The sequence below is a fragment of the Aquarana catesbeiana genome, linkage group LG06 (genome assembly GCF_042186555.1).
Source record: "Aquarana catesbeiana isolate 2022-GZ linkage group LG06, ASM4218655v1, whole genome shotgun sequence".
NCBI classification, from domain to species: domain Eukaryota; kingdom Metazoa; phylum Chordata; class Amphibia; order Anura; family Ranidae; genus Aquarana; species Aquarana catesbeiana.
In genome coordinates, this window is record NC_133329.1 from 311,961,167 (window position 1) to 311,978,994 (window position 17,828).

General features: G+C 41.2%; 1 protein-coding gene across 7 annotated transcripts in view; it reads right to left on the minus strand.

Moving 5' to 3' along the window:
• AGAP1 (ArfGAP with GTPase domain, ankyrin repeat and PH domain 1) overlaps positions 1-17,828 on the minus strand; it is a 593,970-nt gene that overhangs the window by 258,887 nt on the left and 317,255 nt on the right. For 4 of the 7 annotated variants that reach the window (XM_073633654.1, XM_073633655.1, XM_073633650.1 and 1 more), the window contains 2 exons: positions 14,960-15,018; positions 6,155-6,242 (listed from right to left, as the gene is read on the minus strand). In XM_073633654.1, coding sequence (XP_073489755.1) covers positions 6,155-6,242; positions 14,960-15,018 — 147 coding nt within the window. Of the gene's footprint in view, positions 1-5,630; positions 5,643-6,154; positions 6,243-14,959; positions 15,019-17,828 lie in introns of all 7 variants that reach the window. The other 3 variants (XM_073633653.1, XM_073633651.1, XM_073633649.1) reach the window with 1 other exon arrangement.

Sequence of the window (17,828 nt, forward strand, 5' to 3'; positions counted from 1 at the left end):
ACACAAGATCACAACAATAAACTAAACAAGATGCAAAAACAGAACAAAATTACCAACAACAGCCATTAGCACCAAATAAACAAAATTAAAGCTACACTACAAATAAAATATCTATACAATTAAAATACAACATAGAATAAATAACACAGATTAAAATAACAGACAAGCAAACAACCAAATACAAATATACCACTTTCTCTAACACCCCAAATAATAACCAACACAATACCAACATACTATAAAAACAACACAAAATCCTGATCATAAACCAGAACTAAATCTCTGCTGACTTCCATCATCCAATCATGTGCAAGGAAAAATGCTGTTTTTTGTTTTTTTTTTTTTAATTTTCCTTGTACGTGATTGGGTCCTCTTTGCAAAGTGAACCTTTACCTCATTTACTAAGCTATGGAGCAACTGCACTTTACAAAGTACACAGTCTATTTGCCTACAGTAAATCAACCCCTGTATGTCCAGCAGACTTTTACCAAAATTTAGTTGTTTAAAAGGCAGCTAAATGCGCCTCTTCTGAACGCAGAAGAATTTCATTCAGGAGAGGGGAGTTTTGCCAGAAAAAAGCTGAACGCAGTCAAAACACGAGTAAAGGCATCTAAACACGCGTTAACGCTAGGCACGTTTAGCACTTTAATTTCAATGACCAAAATAAATTATTATTCTAGCCAAAGAAATGAATTAACACCTAAGCGCTGGACATTGCTAAATGCTGAAAAATGTGGCTAAGGCTCCTTTTACACTTGTGCGACCTGAAAGTCATGCGATTTTGCCGCGCTTTTTTTTCCAATGACTTTGCCGCGACTTGAAGCAATGTCTGTGTAATCTTGAGGTCTATGGACCTCAAGCCATATCAAAGTCAGACCAAAGTAGTGCAGGGGCTACTTTGAAGTCGCTGCGACTTGAAGATGCAGATATGAAAGGTACTCATTGGAAATCATGGGGAACGACTTGTCATGCGACTTTGCAGTCCCAAGTCACAGGACAAGTCGCACAAGTGTGAAAGGGGCCTAAAACGCGGTACACGTTTACGAGCATCCAGCATTTTTCTGCTGCCAGGAGAAAGGCATCTAGGCAACGTCCAGTGTGCATGTAGCCTAAAGGGAACCTATCAAGGCAGAAACGCTCATTTTTGCAGGCGCATGCTTTAAGCCGGCCATGCATGAATCGAAATTCGGTCAGTTCAGCAGGGACTGGACAAATTTCCATCAATGTATGGGCACTGTGGTTGTACAGATGTCGATCTACAGATCTACTGTACATCTGTCCTGTTCAATTTTCCCAGCTTGATCAGCACTGCAGGCTATAGCCTGCAACACGTATCAGTGTTATTCTGATGGCGGGGAAGCCTCTTTGCTGTCAGATTACAATGACTAAGCAGGATTTCCTCATCCACCTCGAATGTGTAGATAGGGGAATCGTTTTTGATTTCAGGTTGAGTGGCAAAAACTGACTCATGTACGGGTGGCTCATGAGATCTCATCCTTAGAGATATCAACAGATCAGTTGTAGTAGTAAGCAAAGGTTAAGATCACGGAGCATACACCTGCAAAACACGTTAAAGAAAATTTGTCCAAAAAAACTGCTGCAGGTATAAAGTGCTGGCAAGCTAAAGCGATCCATAGGTACTTTCCGAAGACCCTGACCCTTCTTTTGCACCTGAATCCCAGGCTATTCTGCTACTCTCATGCTTTTCAAATGATAGCTTTGTTCTTCAATTTTTGCTTGATGTCATGATGGAAGTTTAAACAAATGAAAAGATGTCTCTATAGAAGCATTTTGAAGATGCATTCAGAAGTACTACATTGGCACAACGTAAACATTTCTCAATAGACTTCATACATATACTGTAAGCACACATCTAGGTTTCCCATTGCAAGGGGAATGTTACCTAGTGGGCAGTGCATGGGAACTGTACTTAGCTGTATAGCAAAACAGAAAAAAACATTTGGAAATGTGATATTTCTTTTGAAAGACTGCATTGTCTGCCTGCATCAAAGCTGTTCCTTGTCCTGTTCAAATGCTCTCCTATAGCAGTGGTCTCCTAACTGTGGCCCTTTGCTTGCTTTTACCCAGCCCTTGGGACACCAACAATGGGGCCCAATGACACCAATGATGGGGCACAATTCCTCCCAATGACACCATCGATGGGGCACAATTCCTCTTAATGACACCAAAGATGGGGCATTGTTTACTCCCACTGATGCCAGGTCATTTTCTACTCCTGATGGCCATGGTCCGGCCCCCCTAAAGTCTGAAGGACAGTAAACTGACCCTTTGTTTAGAAAGTTCGGAGACCCCTGGCCTAGAGGGACTGCAAACAAGTGGCAGGACTCTATAAACATCAGGAGTTTGGGAGGGAAGTATTCAGTTTAGGGCTTCAGCAGTCAGTGTTGCAATCCAGCACATTTAATTTGAAAGTTTAGAATATATCTACATTTTCCACATTTAAGTGTCCTCTTCACGTCATTGCTTTCAAAAACCTTTCAATAGTACAGAATACAATGTTTGCATCTCACAAATTTTTGTAACCAAGTTGTGATCAGTAGAGTAAGACCAGATCTGGCACCAGACACTGACCAGGAAGAGGAAATTACAACTTTGAAAAGCAAAAACGCCAAGAAAATATATAACCAATTTCAAAACACAACTGCTGCTGCAATATTTTTCTTTAGTCTGTCCCTTACAGAATTTCCTTTCATCCAAGAGATGTCCCAAGTCTTCTGAACCGAATGATGGCCAGCATCACTAAATTCATTTCCTGTGAGCCCAGGTCTTAGGCTCTGATACAAAAGAGACGACAGTAGGAGGCAAACACCTGCAAGTTGACTGTAAGGCCTTTGGCACACCAGCAGTCCTGGTGGGATCTTGCCAGTGACAGGATTGTTACGAAGGTCTAAGAATCTTCCCATCTGTTTCTACGGATTCAGTGGCTTGCTCACCAGGCCAGCAAAGAATTGTTGCAGAAACAGGTAGGCAGTCTCTTTCTTTGGCTCTCTAGCTGTTCTGTTGCCATTACTGATGGGATCAAGTATTTTAAGCCAGGCTATGGTGGGTTTTAAATTTAATTCCATCAGAAAGAAGACATGTAAAATGTTATGAAAAGCAGGATAAGTGAACAGGCTGTTATGCATGTCTTGCAAACATTATTTCTGAAACATACTAACAATAGTCTATCATTAAAGCTGCACAACGGCCTGATTGCCTGAGATATATTCAAGGCTATTGTGCAACATATAGATAATTTAATAGCAAAAGTTTCTTATCACAAGAAGTAAAACCTCATCAAACTAATCTGATAGGTACTCAGTGGTCCAACCAAGCTGAGCAGTGGCTGTAAGAATCCTCCTCCTGCTGTATTTAAATGTTTGGTATAAGATCTCTGTGTAGGCTTCTCCAGGTATACATTTCCCCAGTGACAGGCAGGGCTTCCTCCAGTTTTACTGTCCACTTCCATCGGCTCCCACAGCACCTCTGCTGTCACAACAAGTGACATGGAGCTGGCTGAACAAGATGCAGGAAGGTTGACTAATCTCATGAGAACAAGCAGTTTTGTACAGAAGAGCTGTCACCAACTGAGAATCACAAGAGGACACTACAGCTACAGGATGCCATTACCTTACAGTGTAGTCAAAACTAAACAGAAGAATCAAGACATTGGAATAGATCTGCAAAGACTTCTTACACCAATACACAGAATCTCTGCTGTGATAAAAGATGAGCAAACAGAAAAAAAAAACTAAATCAAAACAATATTTGGTGTGACCATCCTTTGGCTTCAAACCAGCATCAATTCTTCTAGATACACTTCCTGAACACCATGTTGTTCTTTACACTGTAGATAATTCCTAATGTCATTGGCTGTATGTTTGGGGTCATTGTCCTGCTGCAAAATAAATTTGGGGCCAATCACACACCTCCCTGAGGGTATGGCATGATGGATAAGTATCTGCCTGTATTTCTCAGCTTTGCGGGCACCATTGAGCGGGCAATGTTGAAGACCGTAGATGCAATGGTTGGCCAAGGAAACGTAATGACAAACATTACTGATGCTGGGACAGACCTCTCCTGAAATATAGTCCATAAACTTATTACCAAAAGCGTTTTAAATGATTGCGCACAAGTAATTCCATTGCAACACTACATGATAAATCTCAGCCAGCTTGTAACACGCAGACATCCAAACACATCTCATTAAAATATTTTACATTTTATTAACACTTCTATTTCTGAAAGCATTCCTATTTACAGCATTTTCTTTCACACCTGCCTAAAACCTTTGTACACACACACACACACACACACATAATATATATATATATATATGTTACACATATTATAATATTTATTATATATATACATATACATATATACACACACACACATACATACATACATACACACACACACACACACACACACAGTTCAACACTAACAACACTAAACGCTCCCTACACTTCTACATTATTAAGACACCCAACATTTTGCCAAGATAAGCAGGAAAATACATTTGAAATGTAATAGTGATGAGCCAGAAACATAATAGTATATAATGCATATAAAAGAAGGGTAGACTGCAAGACAAAGCCCAAGACATGCAAAAAATTGTAAAATAACCAGAGATTGGAAAGACATAATAGAAAAGATCCCATGAAACTATTGAGGTGATGGTGAAAAGGCAAAGAAAGTTTAGAATAATAGGGAACAATAGGGAACAGAAAGAAATGACTTGAATCTGCCTGAGACAGGCAGGGAAAACAGGCAAAAGTCTGAGACAGGCAGGGACAACAGATGACATCCCGAGACAGGTAAGGAAAACAGGTGCCAACTTGGGACAGGCAGGCACAACATGTGACAGGCTGGGACAGGCAGGCATAACAGGCAACAGCTTAGGACAGGTAGGCACAACAGGGACAGCATAGATGACACACTAACAGAGGATGAGATAAATTATTATTATTATTCATGATTTATATAGCGCCAACAGTTTACGCAACGCTTTACATTGTATAGGGGGGACAACACAATTACAGTACAGTTCAATACAAAATAGTCTGGGATTGCAAGCACAGCCAGAAAAAGTCCTGGTAGAGCCAGCAAGAAACAGAGCTGTGAGGAGAACATCTATACAAAGCAAAAGGATCACTTCGACATTTGCCCCAATGACAAACATTACTGATGCTGGGACAGACCTCTCCTGAAATATAGTCCATAAACTTATTACCAAAAGCGTTTTAAATGATTGCGCACAAGTAATTCCATTGCAACACTACATGATAAATCTCAGCCAGCTTGTAACACGCAGACATCCAAACACATCTCATTAAAATATTTTACAGTCCTTCTCCAAGACCTCTCCATTACAATCGGTAGGTTTCCGGTCATCAGCCACTATTCCCAAGTACACTTTTCAACATTAGACAAATGATGCTTCTACATGACACAAAGTCTAGTGGGCAACATCGGGAAAACACAGGGAGTGTGATGAGAAGAACCCAAACTAGGAGATGCAAAGGAAAACAGAGAAGAGATGAAGAAACACAGAAAAGGAGTTAACTCTACGTCAGATATCTCAGCCGCCTCTCTGTCTCCTCAGCTTGTAGAGAATGTATATTTACCTGCATCCATATCTGCAAAGAACCAATGGGACAGGCAGTGAGGTAAAGAAGGAGCTTAGACAGTCAAAGACCAGGCGAGGATGCACCATGTACAAGATAGAGAGGCCGGAGGTTTCCTGGTACACCTCTTACATGACAGGAAGAAGACAGTAAGGAGGAACTAGAGACATTCTGATATATTACAAAGGGAAAATCAGCCAAATGTAAGTGAAAACTCTGACCAGCATTATTATAAGGAAAGGAGAAGAGTGCACAATTAAGAAAATATATACTTTTTAATGATGTTAATAGTACATGCACAGTTTATACTAAACAAAAATTATTTATACTATTGCTGCATCCCGCCTCATCTCAGGCCAAAAAAGCATTTGGTATACATTTGGAAGATGATGGATATGGGCTTAAAATGTATAGATGAGCTGGTCGTGCAAGTTTCTTGTGGATACAAATGTATCACCTTTTGTTACACAGCAATATCTTCGTACTCTACAAAACAGAGGATGACGTGCACAGAAAACACATACCTTCTGGGGATTCCTCCTGAACATAAGTACCCGTCAGGTACCGGTGTACCAAAGCGGACTTCCCACTAGCTAGATTGCCCACAATGCCCTAGGAAAAAAAATAAAGAGAAAATCGTAAGGCAATGCTCCCCAACACCACCAGGAAACATTGAAGCTGAATTCCCAGCAGATGTAAAACACAAATTAATGCAACTTTGTATTCATTCATGTGCTGACAAGAACTTGATGATAGGAAGAGACCACAAAGTAAGCAGAAGGATTCCCTCATCAGTCTGCTGGTACTTCTTCACAATTTAGACTGCCGGCTGGAGGTGGAGAGTGAACACCGCCATATTCTTGAGCAGTAAATGGTGCTGTGAGATGGGGCTGTGTAAACAATAAGTAAGCAGGGTTTTCCCATTTGTGACTTGTGTGTAATGAGCTGCTTTTAATTAGAAAGATGCTTGCATGAGCATCTTGTATATTATATTTTCATACCTCTAATATTGGGTATAAAACCAAATACAGAGGTGTAAAAAAATTCCTTTACTATTAACAGTCCCTTTCTGAATATCCCAGAGCCTTCTCGTCCAGTCGATGGGTAATTTAGTGTCACTAACTGGGAAGCATACAGTGCATGAGCACCAATCAATGGTCAAACAAGCAAAAGACTTACAGATCACACTAAACAAACCTCTACAGGCACACGTCCAATCCCTAAAAACACAAGAAGATGACAGCCAGGAACCAGAGCCTGGGAGCAATAGAACAAGGGAAAACCAAAGTATGACAGATCAAGCACAAAAAGGAATGTAAGCTTCATGTACACGATGCATGGACAAGTTTGTTTGTTGTACATAACAAGCAACCGGTGCTTTCATTTATAATTGTTTGGTTAAACTGCCATTTTTTATTTTTTTTTAACTGTAAATCAGTGACATTTGGAGAAAAAAAGTTAATCAATGTCAGTTCCTGGAATTCTATGTTTTGTTTTAGGAGGCTTGACAGTGACTGACATTATTTGAATTATGCAGGAGGTCCATGAAACCTAATGTTATACATTGCGTGTGTGAGGACAGAAATATGGGGCTACCGTTGCTGACTTGGTCTTAAAGGGTACAGGCTTCAGGCCCATCATTGTGATCTGTGCTCCATAAACTAGTAAGTCACTGATCTGGAACAAGATGAGAGCCCTGAAGCTTACACCTTCCAGGCCCCTACACACGATCAGAAAATTGTACAAAAAATACCACTTTTGATGAAATCGATAATCTGATCGTAAGTACACAGCTTTCGTCTGAAATGTTCCGTAGGGACAAACACGAAAAATTCTCTCATACGATAACAGATCGTACGATTTTCATTTATTCTGAACAGTTTTCGACCGAAAATACAACACAGATACACTACAACACATGACATCACTTCTATATTTTTATTCTGATGTATGATAATTTCCGTACTTTAGTAACCTGTACATTTTCAATATTGAGACAAGCATGCAAAAAAAAAAAAAAAAAAAAGGATGTTCATTCGTCCGATAATCTCATTGTGTGTACTAGGCTTTAGTGCAAGAATTTAAAGTCACATAATAGACTGATTAATTGTACGTTCAGTTTCATATGAAACAATATCCTATTTACTGATTTTCTGCACTATGGGTATACTAATCTCTGAGAGCACAAGCTATTTGTATAATTGTTACCAGTACTGTACCTTAGGCTTGATTACTTGAGATATTTTGTATTGTATCCTTCTTTTTGTCTTGTTCTGTGTTTGTACCCCAACTCCTGTTTTGGGCCACATTGAAAAGTTATATACAAAAGACTGCTGTACAAGACAGACTGACTGGCAGTGGCGGCTGATATATATATCATGCAAACTAACGCCATCCATCCCCCTGGACGGACAAGAAGGTGGCGATCACCGCAAGTAACAACCCCCCCCCAGCGGGAGATGAACAACGGACGGGAAGGTGGCGAGCACATCAATGACCCCCCCGGGTGTTGGATGGATGAGAAGGCAGTGACAGTGACTAACCTTAACATAGGTGGCAGGGGGAGTGAAGAGCTGGGCCATTCTCCTTTCCGTTCTCCTCCGGGGCTGAACAGGAAATGTGTCCTAAGACATGATTGGCCAGTGTGTCCTGAGACACGATTGGGAGTCCTAAGAATCCCTGGCCAATCGGGTCTCAGGAGCTGCTTTCTGATTGGCCAGGAGGAGAATCAGGAGGACAATAGTAAATATTAATTCATTATTGTCACACAAGTGGGTGGGCCTCAGGCTCTAATCATGCTTAAAAAAAAAAAAAAAAAAAAAACCATTGGAATTCATTAGGGCTGCAACTAACGATTATTTTCATAATCGATTAGTTGGCCGATTATTGTTTCGATTAATCGATTAATCGGTTAATAACCTTAAAAAAAAAAAAAAAAAAAAAAAGTGTGGCGTATAATTTAGTTAATATGTAAAGTTTAAAAAAAAGGCAATTTATTCTTAAATATCTCTATTTAGCGGTAAATATAAATAACTAACTATATGGTTAGGGAGCAAAATATCTAATCCACTCTGAGAATAACAGACAGAAGAGATATACCTATATACTATTAGAGGAGTTATACTGTATAAATTGTTAGAGAAGAGATATACTGTACATACTATTAAAGGGTGAATCTGATAAACATTTTCAGACTCAGAGATCAAATGTCTTCCTTCAAAAAAAAATTTCATTTTGTTCATGTTCATGTTCGTTCGGTTTTCTAATCATTAGTGGGGTCAAGTCGACGTTCATTTTCAACCACAGTGACGGGAAAATTTTGAAATAGAAAACTTCTTGGTCAAAGGAATTTTCAGACAGTGTATGTGGTTTTCGTTCAGAAATTACATTCATTTTAAAAACAGAAATGTTAAAAACAAGTGAAAATTTCAAACAACATTCTTTCATTCAGCGAATGTACAAAGATTTTTCGTCTGAATATTCTCATGTGAAAATTAATCCGTGTGGCCAGCATAAGGCTCGGTACACACCTAGGCAGTTTGCTTTTGATCTGTTTCTGCAGTGCTTTTTGCTGTGCGTTTTGATTTGTGCGCACATGATTTTGCGGCGAGTTGCGTTTTTGCTTTTTTTTTGGCCAGTTTGTTGTTGGGCAGATTAAAAAACACAAATTGCTGCAAAAACGCATGAAATGCTTTTCTGCAGCTTCTCCATTGAAGTATATTGAACCAAAAGAGCACAGTTTTTGCGTTTAAAAAAAAAGTCCCTGACCCTTTCCAATACACAGTGGCTGAAAAAAGCATAGATGTGAACGTGGGAAACCATGTTAATGAACTGCAGTGCGCTTCTGCAAAAAAGCACCAAAAAACACATAGATGTAAACCAGGTCTAAGACGTTTAGTAACATAATGGGGTTAAAAAAACTAAAATTAGCCCTTTATAGTACAATTAAAAAAAAGCAGATAATCACTACTGTAAGGGGTTCTTTTACTGTAGAACCGTGAAAGTAACATCTACAGTAGCGATTATTTGCTCTTTTTGTACTATAAAGGGCTCGTTTTAGTTTTTTTTAACCCCATTATGTTACTGGCCGATTAATCGATTATGAAAATAGTAATCGATTAATTTCATAATCGATTAGTTGTCGATTAATCGATTAGTTGTTTCAGCCCTAGAATTCATGCATCTGGCGCTCTGCATGTAGATTAGGAGCCGGGAGCGGATGGAGTGGATTAGGGGAGCGGCGCCCCTGCACCCTGTATGGACGGGCCACCACTGTTATCTGGTTAAATACCGTATTTATCGGCGTATAACATGCACTTTTTCCCCTGAAAATCGCAGGTGCGTGTTATACACCGACAGAGTACCTTGGAGGGGAAGGAAGGGGACAAGTGCTCCCGGAAATCACCGAGCCATTATCTCCTCATCGCTCGGCTCTAACTCGGCTTGCACGTCACAATGCCTGGTCCAATGCTGATGGCGGAGGCGGGACTGCGTATGTGACTGCAGACAGAGCCGAGTAAACAGATGATGGCCCAGTGATTTCCTGCGAGGAGAGATGGTGAGCTGCATTGATGGGGGAGATGGGTGCAGATCAGGCTGCAGATGGGCACAGATCAGGCTGCAATGAAGCTGCAGATGGGCACAGATCAGGCTGCACTGAAGATGCAGATGGGCACAGATTAGGCTGCAGATGGGCACTAATCAAGCTGCATTGATGCTCACTGACCAGTATTTTGCTTCAAAGTGGCTTATTTTAAAAAAAAAAAAAGTTTTTTTTTCCCGAAACTTCCCTCTTAAATTGGGGTGCGTGTTATACGCTAATAAATATGGTAAATAAAAAATATCTAAATTCAAAAGTCTTTCTTTTGTGTCCCCATAGATTTCTCCTCTACTTCCATTACAGTCAGATATCACCCTTGATAAAGACCAAACTAGCTTACTTCCCACCACAACACTATTTAAGACAGCTTTAAGCCCAGAGAGGGCAGATAACTATAATATACAACCTGCTCACCACACCTACCCAAAAACTTCCCTATATACTACAATAGGAGCACAAAATCCACAAATCTATGGACATTCAGGAGAAGAGGATGCGAATAATGTGAAGATTGATGAAACTAATAACAATGATAAGATGGTGCATGGACCCCAGAACAACATCTAAATAACATGCTCAGACCTCACAACAGCATTTCAGGGGTTGTATTCAACTAAGCACCTTGTGTCCTAATAGACAGAAATTCTGAATCAGAATCCACAATGTAATCTTTCTCATAACTTGGGTTAAACTTATTCAAGCTACTTAAAACTGCCTTACTTCATAAATATGGAAAGGGAAATTTCTAAATACATTAAAGGACGTGTGTATATACCAGTTGCCAGAATTGCAATAGTAAAAAATTGGTAACAGTCTACATTATTTTTAGATTTTGGTCAATGACAGATATACTTCTACAATATAAAAATACCCAAACTGAATTTGATAAAATGTAGAAATAGTGGATATGCGATTTATTGGTGGCCATTTGAGAACTGGGAGGTCTGAGCCCCTTCTTTCTTTAATTCTCTATCTATCAGGATACTCATAGTGTTCCCTTCCACCTCTGAGCTGACCCCAGTCCAAACCTACATGGGAATCAGAGGATCCCTATTCCATCCTATGTTATTAATAAATTGGAATGGTACACCTATTCACCCAATGATGAAAAAAGTTTATTATAGCATGTCAACTGGTGCGCATGTTCAAAGCATCCCCCAAAAAACAGAAACCAAGTGGGCAGCAATTGTAACTCTTTATTATTATTATAAGCATGTGTAAGATGATACATCCATTCCATATGGCTGTAACTTCCCATGAAAAAATTCATAAACAGATTGCAATATTAAAGGATAAGTTCACATTTTCGGGAAAAATAATAAATGCACTTTTTTTGCAGGTAAAAGTGCATTATTTTTTGTTGCAGGAGCCAGTAAAGCATTGCACCAGCGATCAGCAGATTGCTGATGCCATGCAGGTCTCCCGCAGACCTGTCAGTGTATCTGCTTCCTTGTACCTCATACAAGGAAGCCGATACATGCTGACAGGAAGACTCAATGAACTACCAAAGTGCTCACAACACCGTGGTACTTCATGGAAAACTACAAGCCGACAGCCGCAAAGGCTCCTAGACCTCCTAGTTTTCCATTCACAGAGCACTGTGAATGAGTGACGTGGCCGAGTGGGCGGAGCCCCACACTGTCACTTTTTTTTCGTCCAATTTTCATATCAAGCAGGTGGAGAAGAACCCCCAGCTAGCTGGCACAGCGGGGATTGGGGAGGTGCGGGGGACGGTTCATTCATAACATGTTACACCCCGAATATGGGTGTAACATGAAACATGTTATGAAAGGTGAACTTATCCTTTAAAGATTTCCCCTCTATTGCTACTGTGGTTATAATTCAGAAGCTTGGGTTTTTGATTACTCTCAGTCCCAAGGACAGTCGTCACTAGGACAAACTCAGTGTAAAGATCTTCCCAGTAGAGACACAGATAGCAATAAAAACATGATTGGAGTTCTAACCCCTCATCACTCTATATAAAAGCTAAAGACAACATACAGCACTTGTATTCTGTCCACATGTGTTTACTTTAAAGTGATACTAAAGTCTTGTTTTTTTCTTTAAAAATAACAAACATGTCATACTTACCTGCTCTATGTAGTGGTTTTGTACAGAACAGCCCCGATCCTCCTCTTCTTGGGTCCCTCTTCGGTGCTCCTGGCCCCTCCCTCCTGTTGAGTGCCCCCTCAGCAAACAGCTTATTATGGGGACACTCGAGCCAAGCCGCAGCTCCGCATGTCCAATCAGACACAGAGCTGCAGTTCGGCCCTGCCCAATCTCTCTCCTGATTGGCTAACTGACTTTGATCAACAGCAGCGGATGACAATGGCGCTGCTGCTGTGTCTCAGCCAATAAGGATAGAGAGTCCCAGACGGCCGAGGCACTCGTGCAACATCACTAGATAGAGATGAAGCTCAGGTAAGTATTAGGGGGCTGCTACACACAGACGTTTTTTTACAGTTCAGGAACCCCCCCCCCACCTGATGAACTGTACACACACAATGAGAAAATTGGAACAAAAACTACATACGAGGCATGATCGTTTGATTTTCGTATAGTGTGTAGACAACTTTCAATATCCGATTACGACTTTGCAAACAGAAATTTCCGAAGGGACAAACGTCAAAATGTTTGCAAACAAAACAAATCCTTTTCATTTAATGTGTACCGTTTTCATAGAAGAAAAATCTCACACGAAAGATGTGCATGATCAGAAGCAATAAACAACAAAAAACCTGCGTTGTACAAAAATTTGCGTACATTCCGACTTGCTGCGAAACATCGAGGAAAACTGGATGATCGTTCGCCCGATTTTAGTATAGTGGGTACTGGGCTTAAGAACTTCAACTGAGAACCTGTAAAGCTACGACTACACATAGAGCTACTCATCAGAACAAGGCAGGCCTTGGTAACCCAATAAAAATGACAGCAGCCCAGCTGCCTCAGCCCTCTACGGAGACCGTTCTTTGCTCTGACTTCTAGACTGTATGACTGGCTCAGAAATCCTGCAACATTATGTCAGGCTTTCCAACTACAAGTCATGAAATAGCACAATAACCACTGTGCAACACTGAGAATATGTAATTATTTACAGATGTAACAAGGGAACGTGTTGCAAAAAAGCCCACAGAAATAAAATTCAATAAACTTCTGGAAGGCTGACAAAATATTGTATTGAACAATTCAAAAAACACAGCAGCCTCTGACTTGGTTAGGAAATGTTCCTTCAACATTTAGGCTTCATTCACACTGGCACTCCTGCATTTAGCTTGTCTAAGTCACTGGGCAATATAAACATTTACACCGCCCAGATCAGTTTTTCCAGCAGCTTTTAGCCTCGAAGAGGGTGAAGAGATCGGCGTCTATCCCAAAGGTGTTCAGTAGGGTTGACGTAAGGGCTCTAGGCAAGCCTCTCGAGTTCCTTCACACAAATCAGTCAAACCATGTTTTTATGGACTGGGCTTTGCGCCAAGGAACGTGGTGATGTTGTAACAGAAAACAGTTCCCCCAAACTGTAGTCACAGGTTTGAAAGAACACAATTGTATGAACAGTACCCTTCACTGGAAACACCTGAACCCAATATTTGGAGGGGTGGCCATATAGTGCAGGCAAGATGGTCAGGTGCCCACAAACCTTTGATCATATAAGTCAGGGGTGCGCAACCTTTTTAAGAGCGAGGGCCACTTAAGTGATTTGGTAACCAGTCGCGAGGCCACACTGAAACAAAATGGTTCAGAATTTCAGTTTTTTTAAATTTTGAATAGCATAATGAACTTTCAGCAGTTGCAGGAGGAAAATGAAGAGCATTGGTTGCTGTATATGCCGCCCCTCCTGTCAAAGTGTAAAAGAGAATATAACAGGGAGGCTGCACGCAGTGGTAAAAACACATCTCAACTGTGGGATTTTACAGCCCCCAAACTGCAAATGTAAACGAGCCACTACTGTCCTGAGCCCCCTTATAAGCCTAGTTTCATACTCACGCACTGCTGTTTACCTGAACCACGGTGCAGTGCACTGCACCTGCGGCTTTTCTGAGCTTTGCCATAGAATTTTATTATATCCTGCTGGTGTGATGCACTTTATAAAAGTGCAGCAAAACTGCAGTATTCAGGATTTTTTGTGGGCTTTCAGAAAGCACAACAAACCCGCAGGATATAATAAAAGTGTATGGCTCAGTGCAGCTTACCTGCAGGTGCACTGCACCGACAGATCAGTGTGAAAGAAGCCTAATATTTGTTAACCCTTTTATAGGTGCTAATAAGCCCATTGCAAAACCATAGTGTATGTGTTTAACACACTGGTCTTCTTTTCCTCTTCCAACTTCTGCTGGCATCGCTCTCTGTCTCCAGACTGCTAGAAAGGTCCCAGGCAAAGTGCACTTGATATTACTCAGCCTGGTACAGAAGGCGGCACTACAGAGGAAGTATCTGCTTATGTGGCTCTTGCATGCTCTGCGGCCACCTCCTTCCTTCGCTGCTGACTCGATGCATCTGATGCTCTGGGATGGCGAGTCGGCAAGCCCAGATAGCCATCAACTGGTTGCTGACTCAGGGCCAGGGCCACATCAGAGGGCTTTGCAGGCCACAGGTTGAGCTGCTCTGATAAGTATGTGCAGGTGGGGAGATTATAGTTTGTATGGATCAAAAAGTCATCTGTCAATTGAATTTATAATGTCAATCATTACAAAACTACTTTTAATGTACATGCAGAATTCTTGGTACTCACCACTTTGAGCTCTGGAACAGCTCGGCTTAGTGTCCATTCCTGACTATTTACAAAGGCATCTGAAAAAAATGGAGTATTAACAAACCATTAGATAAGCAGTTCACTGTAAAATACAAACAAAACTTTAAATGTCACATATAGCAAAAAGAAACAAGACCCTCGCTGCACAGTATAGGTATGAAAGGCCCTGCAGCTCCAAGCAAGGAGGCATTTCATGCATTTGTCTTCCTTCTATTCTATGCCCTAGTTTTGCTCTTATTTTTTTTTCTTTAGAAATACACCAAATCAGCGCCTACCCCTTTGTGGTATGTATGAAAAAATGCAGTAATTCAAGAGCCTAGGGGTGCAGAGACATCAGAGAGATTCTTTAATCGAGAACATCAAGGTGAACTCTAAGTTATGCTGAATATTAAATACTAGACTATACAAGACCTCAGGCTCTCTTGAACATTTAACCCCAAAAGTCCTATATTGGGGTAATGGCCAACACTTAATATTGTGAACAAATCAGAAGACTGAGGGATACACGTGTCTTGGCTCATAAAAGCAAATCAGATGACAATGACATTTTTGAGTATGAGTTGATGCTCCCTGTCTCATACTTGGTGCTCAGTGTGCCGTTTTATAGAAACCTAAACTGCCCTCGTGGCCTGCTCTGGGACCTCAGATGGAGGACTCTGCCAGCAACATCTTGCATATTAGTTGCCGTATTTTCATACAGCCATGTGCATGTACAACTGGTGCAACTGAAATGTGCATCATCACACCCAGTATGCTCAATGCACATCCACTCACTGAAGCCACTGGAGTATATGCCAAGACCTGGCATTGCATTCTTAGCTGAAGCATTTTTTGTCTTTTTTTAACCAATATTGGGAAACCCTTTGTCAGAAATAATTAAAGTTGATGAGATGCAAACGCTGTCTGGATAACCACATTAATAATAATTGTTACAGTTAGCCAGAGCACATTGCTGCCGCTCAGTGATCCTCAGGGAAAGTTGGATTTGGGCCAGAAAATAAACATGATTTTATTATTATAATGTCATGGAGGAAAGACATGGGAAATAGCAGGAGGCTCAGACCCAGGTAAAGACTCTGTTATGCCATAAGACAGGCCAAACACATTTAAAACAAGGTTTGGGCAACAAATCTTTCCCTATCCTTTTTAATAAAATGTCACTAAGCCCACATAATAAAAAAAAACTATCAAATGCTGTATTACATGCTGTTCACACTCAGTCACTATGAGATTCCTTTTCTGTATTCTGCAACACACCTGGTTGATCCTGCTGCTTTTTATCTCAACCTTCTGTTCATGTCCCCAATTCAGCCAGGGATTTTGCAGCTGTGGTGGCAGCTCTGCACATACTCAGTTTTCAGTGAGTTTCTATGCTGAGCATTTCCTCCTTATCACATCTGAGCAGCCCATGTGACTATAGAGTAACACGTGAGCATATACACTCTGGTAATTGACAGCCCACTCCCTCCCTCCTCCCCACTAACCAGCTAAACACAATAGGGGTGGGGTATTACATGTAGATTAATGGAGGCTTCATCTCCCTCTTATTTTCTGTTTCAATATTTTTATTAAGTTTTGAGAGAGTATGACAAGCCATGGTTTTCCCACGCAGGGGCAATATTGAATAGGCACATAAAAAAGAAAAAGCGTATGTACGTAGAATGATTAACATAGCATATGCTCAAAGGACGTCTTGCGAAAAGGAAAGGAGGCAGTGCGACGGAGAGATAAAATCCAGTTGCGCAATTGTAGATAAAGGTAATGTTCCTGCCCAGGGATCTCATGTGTCTCCTGGAGGGTCTCCCATAAAGGGAATGAGCGCATAGATAAAAAATGATGCACACTGGTAAAGCCATTGGAGGTCCACCAAGAGAAGGAATGGGGTTATTCCAGCCCCAGCAGAAAAAGAGGGTTGTTAACGATGGGTAAAAGAGGCATGAAAGGGGACATCAGATTTCCCGAATATCAGAGCCCCACAATTTCAAGCCATGAAGCATAAGAGGGCTTAGTGCCAGGGGGCGTAAATTATGAGGAAGCCAAAGCAATGCTTGTAGAGAAATCGGGTTAGGTAGTTCCAGGAGCACACATAACGGGATGTCAAAAGTGGCATGCAACAGATAGTTGAGAAATCTGGGCTGCCAAGTAATATTTGGCCAGGTTAGGTGCTCCCAGGCCACCTTGCAACAGATGGGTATAGAGCGCCGATTAAGGGGAATTCTGGGGCGTTTATGAGCCCATATAAACTGAAGGACTCTGTTCTGTAAAAGACAGAGATAAAAAGATGGGATGTGTATAGGGAGGGTCCAAAAGAAATAAAGAACTTTTGGCAAGATAGTCATCTTGACTGCATGGATCCAGCCTATCCAGGAGAGGGAGGGGATTTGCCAAGAACGAAGAAGAGAGGTTAAGGAGCACAGCAAGGGATAGTAGTTCACCGAAAACAAGGTGGAATAGGATGAAGTTTAATCCCCAAGTAAGCTATTGAGTGGGGTTCCCAGCGATAGGGAAATTGTGTCTGTAAATGTGTGACCAGGTCAGCAGGGAGGGTGATATGCACCGTTGTCGTTTTGGAGAGATTGATATGGAGTCCAGAGATAGCCAAGAAATGATCCAACTGCACCTGCAAGTTGGAAAGAGTGGTAACAGGTAATAGGATTAGTGAGGACCAGGAGGGCACCATCCGCATAAAAATTGGCCTTGTAGCGGTTGCCCGCATAAGGAACACCAGATATATCTGGATTTTCCCGGAGGATCATGGCCAATGGTCCTAATGCGAGAATGAAGAGTGTCGGTGACAGCGGACAGCCCTGCCACATACCCCAGAAAATCGAGAAAGGTGAGGAGAGGA